The 18903-nt window shown below is 40.9% G+C and overlaps 1 protein-coding gene across 1 annotated transcript; it reads left to right on the top strand.

Annotated features, from left to right (window-relative positions):
* The first annotated feature begins 1653 nt into the window (after positions 1–1653).
* Positions 1654–18660, top strand: PXT1 (peroxisomal testis enriched protein 1). Its single transcript, XM_043449511.1, has 3 exons — positions 1654–1825; positions 12001–12131; positions 18293–18660. The coding sequence occupies exons 1-3, from the start codon at positions 1654–1656 to the stop codon at positions 18395–18397; spliced, it is 408 nt and encodes a 135-aa protein (XP_043305446.1). The 3' UTR covers positions 18398–18660.
* The last annotated feature ends 243 nt before the right edge of the window (positions 18661–18903 follow it).

Raw genomic sequence — 18903 nt, 5'->3', positions numbered from 1 at the left:
CCAGGTTTTGAAGACTTACCCTAATGAGAATATAAAATATTTCATTAATAAGTTTTATATTGACTACCTGTGGAAATGATAACACTGAAATTTACTTAGGGATACATTTGGTTAAATAAAACATATCATTAAAATTCATTTTATTCAGGATGGGGAACACATGTAAATCCATGGCTCATTCATGTCAATGTATGGCAAAAACCACTATAATATTGTAAAGTAATTAGCCTCCAACTAATAAAAATAATTGGGAAAAAAATAAACTCATTTAAAAAAAAAAGATTTCCAGTAAGACATAGTTATCCCATTTTAAACTAATATTAGGAAATGGATTTTGATGATTTTTAAATGTGTTTTACTAATTAATAAATTATAGGCATAGCAAATATTGATAATAGCTAAATGTACAGTAATTAAAATAGCATATTCCTTAAAGCAAATCAGCTAATTTCACTTGGTTTTCAATTAAAAAAAAATAGATACACCTAAAAAAATAAAATAAAATTCATTTTACCTATTCCCTTTCACTTAATGTTACATATGTGTTTCACATATTTTTATTGGACAGTACTGACCCAATGCTTCAGAAGGCCTCCTCTGCTACCTTTAGTTGCTTTTTATGGTTTGACCTCTCAGTCATTCTTTTATTTTCTGTTAACTGCTTAGATTTAGAAGGTAAAATAGCAAGTCAAACTCTGTGGCCAACCTTTAAAATAAGATAAGTAAGTACACTGATAGACAATGAAAATCATCAATTCTTCAACTTACTGGATTGGTGCTTTACTGCTGCTGCTGCTAAGTCGCATCAGTCGTGTCCGACTCTGTGCGACCCCATAGACGGCAGCCCACCAGGCTCCCCCATCCCTGGGATTCTCCAGGCAAGAGTACTGGAGTGGGGTGCCATTGCCTTCTCCGATTGGTGCTTTAATATTAGAAGAAAAGGGAGGGGTGTGCACAGAATAGCCTTCATTGGCATCTGCAGAGATGGACTGTGTGTATATGGAGTATTAAAGAGGGAATACAAGAGCCATTCTGGGGAGGAAACACACACACACACACATACACACACACACACACACACACACACACTGGGGAGGAAATACACACACACACACACTGGGGAGGAAATACACACACACACACACACACACACTGGGGAGGAAATACACACACACACACATACACACACACACACACACACACTGGGGAGGAAATACACACACACACACACACACACACACACACCCTGAAGTAGGATGAAGAATATATTCCATCTCTAGTCTTCCCCATCTGTCTAGATTTTTTAAATCTATTTTTCTTTTGGCTATACTATTAATACTTTGTCTCTCTTCTCTGTGTACCAATTTAAGACTGTTCCCTAGATGGAATGTAACTATTAAGATGAAGAGAAACTGCTGGGAGATGAGGATACAGGGTGATGTATCAGATCTAAAGACCAAACAACATAGATGTTTACTTCAGTTGAAAAAGAACTTACAGATCACCCTGTTCCATCTTCCACCCAAATGCAAAACCTTTTTATATATGGAATAAAGCCTGTTTGTGTTAAAATATCAGTATTCATTTATCATACCAAATATATACTGAGAAATGGGAGAAATCCTCTGAAAATATTTTTAACAGGAAAAAAACATGAAGAAGAAAAAACATGATGCCATTGTTTATGAACCTAAAGAACTTCTGAATCCCTCTCCCAATGTAACAAATTGTTGCAAATCACTGTGGGTGAAATACAGTTTTCAGAATGCTTACATGACCCAACTTGTCAGCTCCCGGCCAGTTTCAGCCATGTCAAGGAACCCAGGTAAGATATTATTTGTATTAAACTAAGTTAAATATTCTATTTAGCTTGTATTTTTCCTGGTATTGAAGATATAAAATTGGGCACTGGAGTATTTAAATATTAAGAAGTAGTGTAAATCTATTCATCGAAGTTCTTACATAGTAAAAATCTAAAACTGACTTTGCTTCATGGTATAAATCTCCTACTTTCTATAAGCCCTGAATCACTGATGTGACAACTAATTAAGATGACCCCAAATTCACTAAAACAGATCAAATTCATCTTTTAATAAAAATATACCTTTAAGTTTGACCCGAAAATGTCTGCATTGTCAAGGTAAGGAAAATTCAGTGTAGGTTCCTTCTTGATATTGTCAATATAGGAAAGAACATGAGGGAAAGATAAACTTGAAATTTTGCTTTTCAAAAATGTATGATTCCTAAATGTCCCAAAATGTTGGAAAATTAAAGTGCTGTGTTTTGAAAAGCATTAAAGAATGTTAGAGTTAAATGCATGTGGTTTTAGACTTTTAGATTAAAAACATGCTAGACACCTGAAAGGATTTAATCTCAAACTATTTTCCACTTTAAAAGAATTACATGCCACTAAGAAAGTGGAAATTTCAAGCATCCTGATGAGACTCTGGCCACCACATCAAATATGGTATCCATTTTCTAAAAAGAACTCAATTGACCAAAATTTTGAATTTTCATCTGGACAGGTGTCAACAATGATATCTCCAAACCTGAGACTGTGTCACCTATGATTACCTTATAGAACATATATTTCGTTTTTCTAAGTTGAGATATAACTCGTACCATAAAGTTCAAACTTTTAAAACACACAATTCAGTGAAAGAAAGAAAGTGAAGTCGCTCAGTCGTGTGCGACTCTTTGCGACCCCATGGACTGTAGCCTACCAGAATTCTCCGTCCATGGGATTTTCCAGGCAAGAGTACTGGAGTGGGTTGCCATTTCCTTCTCCAGGGAATCTTCCCCACCCGGGGATCAAACCCGGGTCTCCTGCATTGTTGGCAGACGCTTTACTGAGCCACAATTCAGTAGCTTTTAGTATATTCACAAAGTTGTGCACTATTTTAGAACTTGTATTTTACTGCAAACCTTTTCCAATGTTTTCACACTCACTATATCACTTAATCCTCACCGATCCTTATGAAACTGAGGTGCACTGTGGGCGGTTGCCACATTTACCCCAAAAGTTTTCCTAATTAGTTTCACCTCAAAAAAAGCAGAAGCAGAGTGAGGAATTACTAATGCTACTACGTTTGAGTTAGAGTGACAGCCAATAGAGTTCTCGTTTTATTACGTATGTAAAATCTTATTTGTGTCTGGCATTTTTGTCTGGTGCGCCAACAGTGCATGCAACGGCCGCCGGTTACCGCTCAGTCAGAGGCGGTAGCCGCCACAAGCCACGCCCCACCCCCACTCCCATTTCCTTCCCTCACAGGCTGAGCAAGAAGGAGCGCGTTTCTCTCCTTTTATCGCTGAAGGAATGGTGCTGAGCAGACTGAAGGGGGCAGTGTGAGGGACACTGAGTTATTATGACGTTGAGAACGCTAAAGCGTTCTCAGGGTCACTGGAGGGGTGGTGTACTCCGGATACGTGGCCTCCCTCCCTCTCAATCGGGTTTGAAGCAGACAGCGAACAAGGAGAGCCATCCCCGGCGCCAGAGACCGCCTCTGGGCACAGCGCGCCGTGTGCACTTCCCATTGGTCACAGCCGCTCACGTGACCTCTACTGCCAGCCCCGCCCTAAGGGTTTTTCCGGCCGCCGACCGGGTACCGGCCCCGCGTCTGAGAACAGCTGAGCGCGCAGGTCATCCAGATGTGGGAGGTCGCGTGGAGGACCCTGGGAAGCTCTCCTGCTGGGATCCTGATTGGATGGATGGACGGATTTCAGAGATAGATTAGATAGGTTAGATACGTGTCCGACTCTTTGCGACCCCATGGACTGTAGCCCACCAGGCACCTTTGTCCATGGGATTCTCCAGGCAAGAATACTGGAGTGGGTTGCCATTTTCTTCTCCAGGGAATCTTCCCGACCCAGGCACTTTAACCTCTGAGCCACCAGAGAAGCCCAAGTTAGATACAGGGAACTCTTAATGAAGAAGCTGATTGAGAAGATCCCTTTCTCCTCTTAGTGCTTTTGTCCCAGCCTGTAACACAGACTGAAAATGAAAATCACAAGCCATTGCTGGCTGGAAAGTGACTGGTTGAAGCCCAAACTTATCTCTGTTACTTTGGGGGCATCTACACTAGCCATTATGAAGAACTAAAGAGCCTCTTGATGAAAGTGAAAGAGGAGAGTGAAAAAGCTGGCTTAAAACTCAATATTCAAAAAACTGAGATCATGGTATCTGGCCCCATTACTACATGGGATAGATAGGGAAACAATGGAAACAGTGACAGACTATTTTCTTGGGCTCCAAAATCACTGCAGATGGTGACTGCAGCCATGAAATTAAAAGATGCTTGCTCCTTGGAAGAAAAACTATGACCAACCTAGATAGCATATAAAAAAGCAGAAACATTATTTTGCTGACAAAGGTCTGTCTAGTCAAAGCTACCATTTTCCAGTAGTCATGTATGGATGTGAGAGTTGGACTATAAAGAAAGCTGAGCACTGAAGATTTGATGCTTTTGAACTGTTGGTGTTGGAGAAGACTCTTGAGAGTCCCTTGGATTGCAAGGAGATCAAACCAGTCAATCCTAAAGGAAATCAGTCCTGAATATTCACTGGAAGGACTGAAGCTGAAGCTCCAATACTTTGGCCACCTGATGTGAAGAACTGATTCATTGGAAAAGACCCTGATGCTGGGAAAGATTGAAGGTGGGAGAAGGGGACGACAGAGGATGTGATGGTTGGATGGCATCACCGACTCGATGGACATGAGTTTGAGCAAGCTCTGGGAGTTGGTGATGGACAGGGAAGCCTGGCCATGCCACAGTCCATGGGGTCACAAAGAGTCGGACACGACTGAGAAACTGAACTCAACACTAGCCATATGAACATATCTGTTTGGTGCTGCGGGGGAGGAATCCATAGTATTTGTATGGAGAATGTGTGTGTGTGTGTGCACACGCATACACCTGCACTTAGTCATGTTCAACTCTTTGCGACCCTGACTATAGCCCACCATGCTCCTCTGTCCATGGGATTTTTCCAGGCAATAATACTGGAATAGGTTGCTATTTCCTCCTCTAGGGGATCTTCCCGGCCCAGGGATTGAACCTGCATCTCTTGGGTCTCCTGCATTGTCAGGAGGATTCTTTATCACTAGCACCACCTGGGAAGCCCATGTAGAACTAAAAGACATTTAGAAAAATTGAGGAGGTGGGTAGGATTTGGAGAAGTCTGGAGCAACCGTCCTGATATGTCGTTTAAGATAAACTAGACACTCTTGGGAAAACAAAAATGATTAAAAGTGGAAAGAGGCCCTGCCCACCTCTAAAAATGTAATAAGTATTGATAGGAAAAGTGTGTGCGTTCAGTCATGTCCAACTCTTTGTGACCCGTGGACTATAGCTTGCCAGGCTTCTCTGTTCATGGGGTTTTCCAGGCAAGAATACTGGAGTCGGTTGCCATTTCCTTCTCTATTGATAGGAAAGGGCAGAATTATATACACACACACACAGAAAAATTTCCTGGAAGTCCAACAGGACTCTGCACTTCCCATTGCAAGAAGCCCAGGTTCAATCCCTGATCAGAGAACGGAGATATCACAAGGTGTGGGGTGTGGCTGAAAAAGAATCTGTCAGCAATGAAAGAGACCCAGGTTCAACCCCTGGGTCAGGAAGATTCTCCCGAGAAGGGAATGGCAACCCACTTCAGTATTCTTGCCTGGAGAATACCATGGACAGAAGAGCCTGGTGATATAAATCCATGGGGTCACAAAGAGTCGGACACAACTGAGCAACTAACACAGAGACACTCATAGATATATAAGTAGCGTAAATGGGATATATTAATTGTAGAAGTCAGAAGAGGGTCCAGTTTTCAGCTTCTTTCTGCTTTATATATATATATATATACATATATATATATATATATATAATTATCTCTCTAGTTGTGGTGCATGGGCTTCCGGTCGCAGGGGCTGCTTCCTGTTGCCAAGCATGGGCTCCAGGGCACAAGGGCTCCGTAGTTGTGGTGCATGGGCTTAGTTGCACCATGGCATGTGGGATCTTAGTTCCCAGACCAAGGATCAACCCTCGACCCCTGCACTGGCAGACAGATTCTTAACCGCTGGACCACCAAGAAAGTCCCTTGGATGCTTTTTGCTTTTTTTTTTTTTTTTTTTGATGCTCCTAAGGCTCACCATCTCTCTTTCCTCCTCTAGATGGACACATTGACTTTTGTTTGTTTGTTTGTTTTTGACATTTTTTATTCATTAAAAAAAAATACTAGGGCCAACTATATTTTAGGCACTGCGTTACATACTCGGGCGACAATGGTGAACAAAAACTGTAACAGCCCCTTCCTCCCTGGCACAGATGGTCAGGTAAAGAAGGCAGACAGCAGTCAATCACATATACCAATGTTAAATGTAATGTGATAGGGTGCTAAGAGGTCCAGATGCTATAATGGGGCTTTGACCTAGGAGGGAGGTTAGAGAAGGCTTCCCTGGAGCTGTAACCCTGGACTGAGACCTGAGGGGGTTAAGGACGGTGCAAGTTGCAGGCAGAGGGAATGGCTTGTGCAAGGGAGAGCTAGTAGCCTCTCCCCTTCCCATGACTGCTCATCTCACCCATTTCCACTAAAGACACACTGATCTTGCCTCTAAGTTCTCAAAAAACACTTTTTTCTTTTAATTCCAAATTCTTAGGGAGTTAACGGTAACCCATAATTACTGACAGACAATGTGTATCCAATAGGTAAGTATGCTGATACACACATCTAATATGCAGTATCATCTCTCTTATTTTGGACTTCCCAGATGGCACTAGTGGTAAAGAACACACCTGCCAATGCAGGAGACTCAAGAGGCGTGGGTTTGATCCCTGGGTCGGGAAGATTCCCTGGAGGAGGAAATGGCAACCCACTCCAGTATCCACACCTGGAAAATCCCGTGGACAGAGGAACCTGGCAGGTTATAGTCCATGGGGTCAAAAAGAGTTGGACATCACTGAGCACACACGCATTTGCCACACCGCAAGTGTTTCACCAGTAATTGTTCAGACATGCACGAAATACAAATAGTTGTTATGCTGAGTTCCAGAATACAAAACACACTTCTTGCTTTGAGCACAATCTTCTGTTGTGTCTTATCTCTAGGTCCTTCCTTCTCTGCCCCTTTGTCTACCCAGCTGGAATACCCAAGGCTTGTTAGCATTCTTATAGTTCCATTTCTCCCAGCGTCCATTACTGAAACTTACCCAACTTGTATTCTGTCTTCATACTGCAGATGCTAGATTTTGTACTTCCCAGGTGACAGTCAGTTAAAATGATAGTTGCAAATCATCATGCTTTTGATTGGCACAGGTAGGGCTGGTCCTAAATCCATTCTGAGGTTGATGATACTCATTTGGAAGGTCTCCCCACTCAGTTGCCCTTTCTTCTCTCCACTTGTTACGTTACAAAGGTAAAAGGTTCTGCAAATACTCTTCACATTCTCTTAAGGCTCTGGGGTTCAGGAGTGGTCACGGCCACCAATAAAGTCTGTAGGTACCGAAGTGATTTTTCCCTGAGAATAGTCATCTCCAAGTAATGAAATAGGGGATTAAAGCTGTGACTGCTTAAATCAGGCTGAGTGCCAACAAAAAAAAGTTGATCAGTTGGTCTAAGAAAGAAATGGAAATTTTTTTTTCTAGCCAAACTGAAGATTATGACCCTGGAATAGCCTCTCAGAAAACTCTGTTCTGTCCATTAAAGGTCAAAGCACAGTTGTGTACATTTTTTAGACAGTATGCTGTACATTAAATGATGGATTGTTGACAGTTTACATAATCCAGATCTACAAGTAGTGAGTCATGGAAGTGAAGGTCGCTCAGTGAGTCCGACTCTTTGCGACTCTATTCCTTCTCCAGCGGATCTTCCCAATTCTTGAATTGAACTGGAGTCTTCTTCACTGAGACAGAGTCTTTACCAACTGAGCTATCAGGGAAGCCCCGTTTAAACTTAAGCCACATCTTAACTGGCTTCTCATTTGCACCATAAACTTTCTGTATTACCTTTGTTTTCTGGACTTTCTCACTGCCTCTCCTCCACTGCTCACATGATTTGTAGTTATGATATCTTCAAGTTTCCCAAATTTTCAATCATGTTATGTCTTCAGTCAAATCTCCCTTTCCTCGGGGACTTCTCTTTTAGAGCTGTAGTTACGATATCTTCAAGTTTCACAAATTTTCAGTCATGCTATGTCTTTGATCAAATCTCCCTTTCCTCGGGGACTTCCCTTCTAGAGCTGTACTCTTGTTCCAATCTCATCACTATCAGGCCTGTCATCCTGGGACTTCCCTTCCCAGGATTCACCTTTTGCTGATTTTGTTTTTTTCCCCTTGGTTTAGTCATACTCTGTTTCACTGGAAAACCTCCTCAAGAGGCTCCCTAAGAAATTGTTTATGGGAGAACAACTTCCTGAGTCCTTGCACGTCTGCAAATGCCTTTATTCACCCTTCACAAATTATTGAGAATTAGGTAGGCAGAGACTTCTAGGTTGAAAAGAATTTTTTATAAAATCCTCGAGGGTGGGAATTCCCTGGTGGTTGTGGTTAGAACTTGATGCTTTCACTGCCAAGGGCCAGGGTTCAACCTCTCTGGTTGGGGAACTAAGATCTTGGAAAGCACGTGGCATGACCAAAAAAAAAAAAAAAAAATTCTTGAGGGTATTAATTGTTCTGCCATATTCTAGAATCCATTACTGATGGGAAGTCAGTCATCAAACTAACCCATATTTCTCTTTGGAGATCTTTAGCATATTTAGCCAAAATGACATCTTTTGAAATGTCAGTATGGTCCAGAGGTGAGGATTTTATTTCCCCTTTTGTTGTCCTGAGAATTTGGTGGGGCTTTCTTTTTTCTTGGTGAGATGTTCTAATCTGGAGTTTGCGCTGGGAAGCTGTCTTATGCTATTTAACAATTTTCCTCCTCTATTTCTTTCTGTGACTGTTACTAATCACGTCCTGGTCTTTCCAGATTGGTTCTGTATATCACCTATCTTATCTCGCCTATTTAAAAATTCTGATTTTTTTTTCTGAGTGATTTTCTTTTCTCAGACAATCAATTGTATTTTTAATTTTAGCAATCATATTTTTAAAAACTGAAAGATTTTGTTGTAGGTTTAGTCTTTTTTCATAGCATTTTCTTTTGTTTCCTAAATGTAATATTGTCTTTTTTAATAAAGACATTTTTTTGATGTAGACCATTTTTAAAGTCTTTATTGAATTTGTTACAATATTGCTTCTGTTTTTATGTTTTGGTTTTTTGGCCACAGGCCTGTGGGATCCTAGCTCCCTGAGCAGGGATCAAACCCACAACCCCTGGGGAAGGTGAAGTCCTAACCACTGGATCGCCAGGGAAGTCGCTAAATGTAATATTTTCTTAAATCACTCTAAACATATACATTAGAACTTGTAAACATTCTCTTCTGTCTCCTGAATTACATCTGTTTTCTTCAGGATCACTATTTTGTTTTTTTATCTGGTATTTCTCTTTCATTCTATGGTTCTTCTCAGTTGCCTGGTGATCTATTATTTAAAAAAAATACGACCAGTTAACTCGTGTGGGTTTTTTCTGCTGTTATGTGAAGACTGTTTTCCCAGTTGGTGGCAGTAGCTAACACTTATATAGTATTTGGGCTTCCCTGATAGCTCGGTTGGTAAAGAATCCGCCTGCAATGCAGGAGACCTGGGAAGATCCCCCCTGGAGAAGGGAAAGGCTACCCACTCCAGTATTCTGGCCTGGAGAATTCCATGGACAGAGGAGCCTGGTGGGCTACAGTCATTGGGGTCTGCATCGGACACGACTGAGCGACTTTCACTCACTCACTCATATAACATTTATCCATGTTCCAGGTGTGGTCCTGCACAGATTAAATGTATTAACTCACTTAATCATTTCAACAACCCCTCTACAAGGTAGTTACTATGGTATCTCATTAAGTTTGTGCTGTGTGCTCAGTCGTGTCGGACTCTGCGACCCCATGGACGGTATCCCACCAGGCTCCTCTGTCCGTGGAATTCCCCAGGCAAGAATGCTGGAGTGGGTTGCCATTTCCTTTTCTGCTCACTAAGTTTAATATTCCATCAATTGTAAAATGTACTATAATTTTGCTTCCTACTAAGAAAATAAACAATGCTGTTGGAATGTGACATGCTGCTGCTGCTAAGTCACTTCAGTCGTGTCCGACTCTGTGCGACCTCATAGATGGCAGCCCACCAGGCTCTGTCATAGACTATAAAACACATTCTCTTTTAGAGGCATTATAAAATCTTAGAATTGATAATATATTACCATTCCCATTTTACAGTTGAAGAAACGAAGGCATAGAGATTAAATAACTTTCCCAGGTTACATAGTTTTATCTATAGATTTTACATGTGAACCCAAATGATTTGGTTTCAGAATCTTACCATTATGCCTCACTGCTTCCCAGGGCTCCTCACTGAATGGGGACTCATCTAGGGGGTCTGAACTGGGGGAGTTTTAGGGTGATGAGTTAGGGAAGCTGACTTTCTGGCCCCAGGTCCCTCAAATGCCAGAACAAGGAGACCTTTGACCTGAGGCATCAACATTCATAAAGAAGTTTTAGCTCTCTCCACAAGATTTGTTCTCCTGTTAGGGAAGCGTGGTCTGGATTTTTTACCTGAAATCTGATGGGTCCAGTGGCTGGGGCTGTCAAGGGTACCAAGTGGTACAGTAGATCCTCATCAGAATTCTAGTCAATGACATGTTTCCCTTTCCCAGCTTCCGGGTCCTGGTGAGTTAAGGGGCTTCCTATCATGGGTTCTTGGCACTTTCTCTTTCTGGCTCATTTGTCTGTATCTTGTCTTCTCTTCTTTCTGCCTTCTAGAAACACATATAGATCTCTCATCTGCTGTTGACTCTGCTTCCCGTTCTTTGCACTGTTGCAGTTTTACTCTTTTTTATACTTTCATTTTGGTGGGGTCTTGGGAGGGACAGGAGAAATGGAAAGGTCAATGCTTGTGCTCAGTCTTAAACCAGAAAGCCCTAGATCTCTATTTTTTATTGAATAAAGTCAATATTATAAAAAGATGACCACCATCTGAGACAATAAAATATTCACATTATAGCTGGCAGTGGAAAAGCACTTACAAAACCTTAAAGTCATATTTGCTTAAAAGTTTTCCTAAGTGCAACTGAAAGAACCTTTTGTATGTTGATACAACATTTTTTAAAGTCCCAATACATTGAGGCTTGTTATTTGCTTTATGAAGGAATTATTCTTTTGAAAAGATTAATGATGAGATTTTTCCAAATTCCCCACTAGGTCATTTAGATGACAAGTTTTATTTTCAGAATTCTATGTGGATATGTATATGTCCACACAATTTTTGGCATAAAGTGAGATAATTTTTCCTTTTGGATATTAAAAATTCAGTATTGGAATATAATAGAGCACTTGAAATGTGGTCAGTGCAATTGAGAAACTGATTTTAAGTTTTACTTAATTTTAATTAAGTTAAAAAAACCCTGATACTTGATTTAGTTGTTGGAACTAAATTTAGGTATATGTGGAACAACTTGGATATATGAATTTACTTTTTAATTGTAAACTTCATGAAATCTAAATACAAATCAACACTTCATGAAATAAAATACAAGGATTTCCAATGAAATTAGTTAATATCGGGATTGAGATGTGTTGTAAGTATAAAATAAATACTGGATTTTGAAAGCTTAAAAAAGTGCAAAACATATCACTAATAATTTTATATTGATTATATGTCATAATACTTTGGATATACTGTCTTAAGTAAAATACATTACTAAAATTATTTTTTACCTGATTTTACCACTAGAAAAATTAAAATTTATATATAGCTTGAATTATATTTCTACTGGACAGAGCTATTTATTCCAATGCAAGGCTTTGCTTTCAATAATCACTATGATGATGGTATTTCATTCCTCTCGTTGTCTAAGACAGTTTTAAGTGACTAGTGGTGAGTGATAGTTAATGCAGTTATCTCTTTGAACCCTTTTCTATCAATGTAGATCACAATCCACCTTCTCAGCCCAAGGAGGATAGTGTTGGCCAGAGCCATCACCGGGAGGAAATAATTCACAAGTTGGCCGTGCAGCTGAGAAACATTGGGGACAGCATTGAGCAGAGAATGGTGCGAGAGGTGAGACTTAAATTTCTCCAGCAAGGGCCTAGCAGGAAAGAGCAAACAGAACAATGGGTGCCAAATAGCTGGAATGCCCAGGAATTAGCAGAACACATGGATTAATAATGTCCAGATTACCAAGCATGAGATCTGAAAATTGAGAAACTGAGCCAACGCCAGTATTTGATTTCACATTTGCCTCGCAAAACTGGTCCACAGACCAGCAGCATCAGCATTATTTGGCAGCTGACCAGATGTGCAAAATCTTGAATCCCAGCCCACAGCTCTGGCATCAGAATTTACCATTTTGCACACACCCTTGGGGTTCTGAGTTGTAAATGTGAGAAACTTTGCCTCACACTCTCATACTAGGATGCATGTGAGAATCATCTGTGGAGTTTTAAGACCTATAGATGCTGGACCCCACCTTGAGAGATGAGTCCAGGTGAATGTAATGCTCCATCATGGAGGAGAACCTTTGACTTAGATTATGGTTATCCTCCTTGAACCAACCCAGGTTATGCTCTAAGCCCAGCTCTCCCTGATTTCTTTGTTTCTCCTGATTATTATAAGAAGTAATAAGGGAAAACATAAAGATTACTGTTTTAAATCCTGTGAAAGTGTTAGTCGCTCAGTCATGTCTGACTCTTTGTGATCCCATGGACTGTATAGCTCACCAGGTTCCTCTGTCCATGGAATTCTCCAGGTAAGAATACTGGAGTGGGTAGCTGTTCCCTTCTTGAAGGGATCTTCCTGACCCAGGGATAAAATCCTGGTCTCCCGCATTGCAGAAGATTCTTTACCAGCTGAGTCACCAGGGAAGCCCAAATTTTAGGCGCGATGAAATCCATGGCCAACTTAGTTTTCCTCCAGAACAACCTGTAACTGGCAGCAGAAAGAGAATAACCATGTGGGGCTCTGTGCTAGGACAGATGGCTGACCCTTGCAGCCCAACTTCTTGCCCTTAAATTCATCACAGGACAAGTACCTGTGGCGATTTCTTGTTTATCCCTGCTGCTGCCATCATGCTCACCTCAGGGAGTGCCAGGCCTCCTTCTATGCTCTGGTTCAAATGTGGCAGTACTCAGCCATCCCCTCAAGTAAAACATTCCCGGAGACAAAACAAGAACAGAAGGTTCCAACAATAACGTTACTAAAAGTAAGAAGAAAATAATCACACAAAATATTGATAGACTGATTTTATGCAAATATTTATTGAGTACCTACTATGTACCAGACTCAGTCCCAGGTATTGACAGACCAAGTTCACTCAAACAAATACTTATTGAGTGTTTCCTATATGCCAGACTCAGTTCCAGGCAGAGAGCAGGACGGAAGATGAGCCTACTCTCATAGGACTCATAACATAGGAGAGGGACGAACAGTGAAGTGGATGACTAGACTGCTGGGGATACTGAGTGATGGAGATGACTCTGAACGGGCCGTCAGGAAAGGCTTCTCTGAGGAGGTGATATTTGAGCAGAGACTGGAAGTGAGCCAGGGGAATACCTGGGGAGAAAGTGTTCCAGACAGAGGGAACTGGGAGTGCCAAGCCCTTGGCATAGAAACAGGCATAAGGAACAGCAAGGAGGCCAGAATGGCTGAGCGGGGTGGGTGTTGATGTCCAGTGGCTGGCCTCTGTCTTAGGAGTGGTGGTAAAAGGTGTTTGGGTTTTACCCTAAGTGTTTATAAGAGAAGCTTCTGGGGAGGGAGAGTAGAAGAGTGCCATGTTCTGATTTATATTTAGAATGAAGCCAGTAGACTGTTCTGAACATTGAGTGAGATAATTCCATGGAAAATGATCAGTACATGTTATCAAAGCCAACAACTTAATTTGTTTTTGGCCTTATTTGAGTTGAACACTTCTTGGCCGTGTATCATTTATTACAGAGCACTCACGGTACTCTCCACCTTCCTCCAATGCTTCAGTTTCTTCTGCAGTTTTCACTGATGACTGTGCCTTAAGAATTACAGGCAAGTCCTTAGTTCACCTTTTCTGCTTCTTTATCAGCTAGTACTCTGAATACTCCTGGTTCCTTCTAATTTTTCCTCTGGAGAAAGCAGAATAGGAAAAATCACAAGCACCTATTTTCTACATTTATCTCAACTTAATCGGGAAGTCACTTCTCCATGTCACCTCCTCTTCCATTTTCCTTTTCTTCCTTTCCCTTACCTCTTTTTTTTTTTTTTTTGGTAATGATTTTTTTCCCCTTACCTTGTAAGCTGTAATTTACTTATGTCTTAAATTTACCTCTGCCGCTTAATAAATTAACACTTTTCTTCCTTTTTAAAAAATAACCTTATTAAGAAAATCCACATGTCATACAATTCATCCATTTAAACAGTATAATAAGTGCTTTATGTTTATTCATAGAGTTGTACAGCCATCATTATAATCAATTTTAGAACGGTTTCATCACCCCAGTAAGACACTCCAAACCCAATAGTAGTCCCTTCTCATCTCCTCCCATTTTTCCTTCCAGCCTCACCAATCTATGTTCTCTCTCTATGGATTTGCCTATTCTGAAATTTCATATAAGGGGATTAACATGTGGTCTTTATGTCTGACTTCTTTCGCTTCAGTTCAGCTCAGTTGCTCAGTTATGTCCGACTCTTTGTGACCCCATGGACTGCAGTACACCAGGCTTTCCTGTCCATCACCAACTCCCAGAGCTTACTCAAACTCATGTCCATCGAGTCGGTGATGCCATCCAACCATCTCATCCTCTGTGGTCCCCTTCTCACTTAACACAATGTTTTTTTCAAGGTTCATCCATGTTGTAGCATGAATCAATGCTTCATTTCTTTTATTGATGAATAATATTCCATTGTATGTATATATATCACTTTATTCATCAGTTGATGAACGTTTGGGTTGTTTCCACTTTTTGACTATTATAAATAATGATGCTATGGACATGTGTGTGGAAGTTTTTGTGTAGATGAGTGTTTTCAGTTTTTTTTGAGTACATACATAGGAGTGGAATTGCTGAGTCATATGACAACTTTATCTTTTTGAGAAACTTCCAGACTGTTTTCCAAAGTGGCTGTACTATTTTATATTGTGGCCCACCAGCAAGGTATGAGGGATCCTCTTTTTCCACATTCTTGTCAAAATTAGTTAACTGTCTTTTTGATTATAGCCAGCCTAGCAGGTATGAAGTAGAATCATATTGTAAGTTTAATTTGCACTTCCCTGATAGTTAATGTTGTGCATCTTTTCACATGCTTGTTGGTTATTTATATAAATCTCTGGAGAAATGTCTATTCAGATTTTTTGCCCATTTTAAAATTGGGTTGTATTTTAATTATTGAGTTGTAGGAGCTCTTTATATGGGCCTGCCAAATGGTGCTAGTGGTAAAGAACCCGCTTGCCAATGCAGGAGACGTCAGAGATGTGGGTTTGATCCCTGGGTCAGGAAGACCCCCTCGAGGAGGGCATGGCAACCCACTCCAGTATTCTTGCCTAGAGAATCCCATGGACAGAGGAGCCTGGAGGCCTATGGCCCATAGTGTCACAGGGGCGCCCATGACTGAAGCGACTTAGCACCACACGGCAGCACAGTTCTTTATATATGCTGAATATAAGTCCCTTATGAGATATGTTATTTGCAAATATTTTCTCCCATTCTGAAGGTTGTCTTTCATCTTGACAGTGTTCTTTGAAGTGCAAAAGTTTTAACTTTGATGAATTTCAACTCACCTATTTTTCTTTTGTGGCTAGTGCTTTTGGGTCATACCTAAGAAATCATCATGAAGATTTATGCCTATGGTTTTTTTCAAGAGCTTTAGAATTTTAGCTCTTAAATTCAGAGCTAATTTTTATATAGGGTATGAGTTATAAGTTCATTTTATAACTCCAACCATGGTCGAAAGCAAAGACCTCAGCTTTGAATGTTAACCATGAATGTTAGACCTTGACTTCCAACCATGCTCATGAGTGATGGACAGGGAGGCCTGCCATGCTACGGTTCATGGGGTCGCAAAGAGTCAGACACAACTGAGTGATTGAACTGAACTGATAAGTTCATCTTCATTCTTTTGCATATGGGTATTAAGTTGTCACAGCACATCTGTTGAAAAGAGTACTCTTCCTACTGAATTGCCTTGGCACCCTTGTCAAAAATCAACTGACTATAAACTGGGGCTTTATTTCTGGACTCTCAATTCTATTCCATTGATCTATGTCTATACTTATACCTGCCCTAGCTTTTCTTGCAATGTTTTACAAAGCTGGCTTTGACCTAGACTTTTAAAGTAATCTTTCTTGTATTGAAAATTGTCATGTAGGGCACTTCAAATAGACCACAGAATATTTAAAAAATAATTTAAAAAATTCCTCCTTAGTTTGACTCTAAAATGCTAAAAGGCTTTACTCTGCTGCTTCCAGGCTTAACTCAAGTAAGTTTAACAAAATTTTGAATCTGGCATGGTATATTTCTTTCATATGCAATCATTTATTCACATTTTATACTTTATTTAATCAAGTGGTCTCATTGATTCTCCAGATGTCTTCCTGCTTTTGATGAATTTAAGGAAACTTTGATTCTTGCTCTTGGAAATCCCTGGCAAGGAGCACACCAAGGTGTATTTTTGTCTGCTTAATTGATTGTCCTCAATCTATCACATAGCTTGACTTCTTATTCTTTTCACTTAAGCAAGTGTTTGGTGTTTTCAAATAGGCCTTGATTCTCAACCTATTTTGCCATCTAGTTTTGAGGGGTTTTGATTCAAAGACCTGTTTTTTTTTAATCTGGGGCATGTAATTTTCCTAGCTATAAAGTATGTTTTAAAACAGTTGTTCTATGCTTTTAGTGTCTTAAATGCACCTTTGAAATTTTTCTCCACAGGACTCTATCCTGGGTCCTAGAAACTGCCCTCTCCCTGACCCTATAGGCCTAGGAGTGGCAATAACTCTGTTGTTAGGCCACCCTTACGCCTCCTCCCACTTTTGTAAAGTGTCTTCATCCAACCCTGTATTATCCTAATTTGAGAGTGTCATCTGTTTTCTCTGGGACCTTGACAGTAATGTATAAGAAATTTCTTAAGTTTGTTAGAAGGACAGGTGGGAAATGAACATTTACTAAACCTTTTCTTTCAGGTACTCTGGGATACTCTTATTTCTTTCATTTAATTTTCCAAATAACCCTATGAATTAGTGGAATCGGTATATCAGAAGCATTTGAGGTTCAGCAAGATTAGATAACCTATCCAAGGTTACTCAGCCACTAAGTGGCAAAACCAGAATTTAAATATATGAGCATCTGACTCAGTGCTCTATACATTTTCTTGTCTGCTTTGCTGAAAGGAAATTCAATTTTTCTTTTTTTAATTAAAATATTTTTAATTTTAAATTTTTGGCTGTGGCATGTGGGATCTTAGTTCCCTGAGTAGGGATTGAACCTGTGCCCCCTGCAGTGGAAGCCCAGAGTCTTAATCACGAACCACTGGACCACTGTCAAAGTTCCTCAATTTTTTCAATTGATATCAATTATAAAAGGGAAAAACAAGTCCTTTCATGGTTTCCAGTTACAGTGGTATTTACTTATGAGCTTCCTCGCTGGCTCAGTGGTAAAGAATCTGCCTGCAATGTAGGAAATGCAGGAGATACAGGTTTGATCCCTAGGTCAGGAAGATCCCCTGGAGGAGGGGGTATGGCAACCCACTCCAGTATTCTTGTCAGGAAAATCCCATGGACAGAGGAGCTGGTGGGCTACAGTCCATGGGGCTGCAAGAGTCAGACACAACTGAAGCGACTGAGCACGCACCAGAAACCTCTGAGGTCTTTGCTTACAACCATGCTCACACTCACCCCCTCTTCACCATCTAAAGTCCATTCTTCCAGCCCCAAAGCAGACTCCCTTGGTTCTTTGGGAGGACTAAGAAAGTGCTCTGGGAAGCCAGAGGAAGAGGTTAATCAACCTGGAAAAGAGTGCCCAATTTGCTGATGGTGAAAATGGGAAAAGATGTCCAGAGGAAAACTTCCCCAGGTTCTGTGGATGGTACGGACATCATGAACAAACCAAGATATTCTTCCACTCAGACACTTCACAAAGCAGCCCGAGAAGCAAGTTTGTGGCACTGACTGAATTAATATTAATACTGAATTTCTAACTTTGGATTATTTTATCGCCTTTGAAAAAAACTCACCCTCCCTTTCTTGCTCTCTTTTTAAACAGAACTTTCAGCAAGAAGGCAGAGATATCCTGGCTCACTATGTCTTCGTTTTCTTTGGAGGAGTTCACATGCTGCTGCGCTTTCTCTGGAACAACCATTTGATGTAGAAGGGACGTAAACAGCAGGCTCTGCTTTCCTTCTACCCTCTGAGAAAACATGAATCCCACCGGGGCAGATGCAAAGAAGACCCTTTTCCTCCTCCTCTCTCTTTCACCCATCATTGTTGCTTTTGTCTGGTTTGTTGAAGAACTGTGGACCCACTGGTCATTTGTCTGTTGTTGTCTGGCCAACCAGCGATGAGACGTCTGTGATGGTCTCATAGTGGAGCCCAAGGAACTTAGGAACCCAGGAGGCCTTACTGCTTAGGAAACACCAGCACTGTGGATAGCCCCAGTGCTCCTTATAAGGAAACCTTGTAAGGGAACCTCCCATGAGTGCCACTGAACCTCATTCCCAAACCAGAGGTCACAGAAATGGGTGCGTTCTCCTGGGCCCCCGGCCCTGGGTAGCAGGCCCTCCAGTGAGCCGTTGGCTTCATTGTCGTTGCCTGTGTCCAGATCTGTAGCGTCTGTCCTCTTTTTACCGTTCTGTCTACCTCATATTCCCTCCCTCC

The sequence above is a fragment of the Cervus canadensis genome, chromosome 28 (genome assembly GCF_019320065.1).
Source record: "Cervus canadensis isolate Bull #8, Minnesota chromosome 28, ASM1932006v1, whole genome shotgun sequence".
In the NCBI taxonomy this organism is placed as follows: domain Eukaryota; kingdom Metazoa; phylum Chordata; class Mammalia; order Artiodactyla; family Cervidae; genus Cervus; species Cervus canadensis.
Note: the sequence above shows the minus strand (reverse complement) of the source record. Positions and strands in the feature narration are given on the sequence as shown.

Bases quoted from the DNA above. Each gene is read 5' to 3' on its own strand.
- PXT1 (XM_043449511.1), top strand. From the start codon at position 1,654: ATGAAGAAGAAAAAACATGATGCCATTGTTTATGAACCTAAAGAACTT. The intron at 1,826-12,000 runs GTAAGATATTAT...CTATCAATGTAG, and splicing joins AGCCATGTCAAGGAACCCAG to ATCACAATCCACCTTCTCAG. The intron at 12,132-18,292 runs GTGAGACTTAAA...CTTTTTAAACAG, and splicing joins AGCAGAGAATGGTGCGAGAG to AACTTTCAGCAAGAAGGCAG.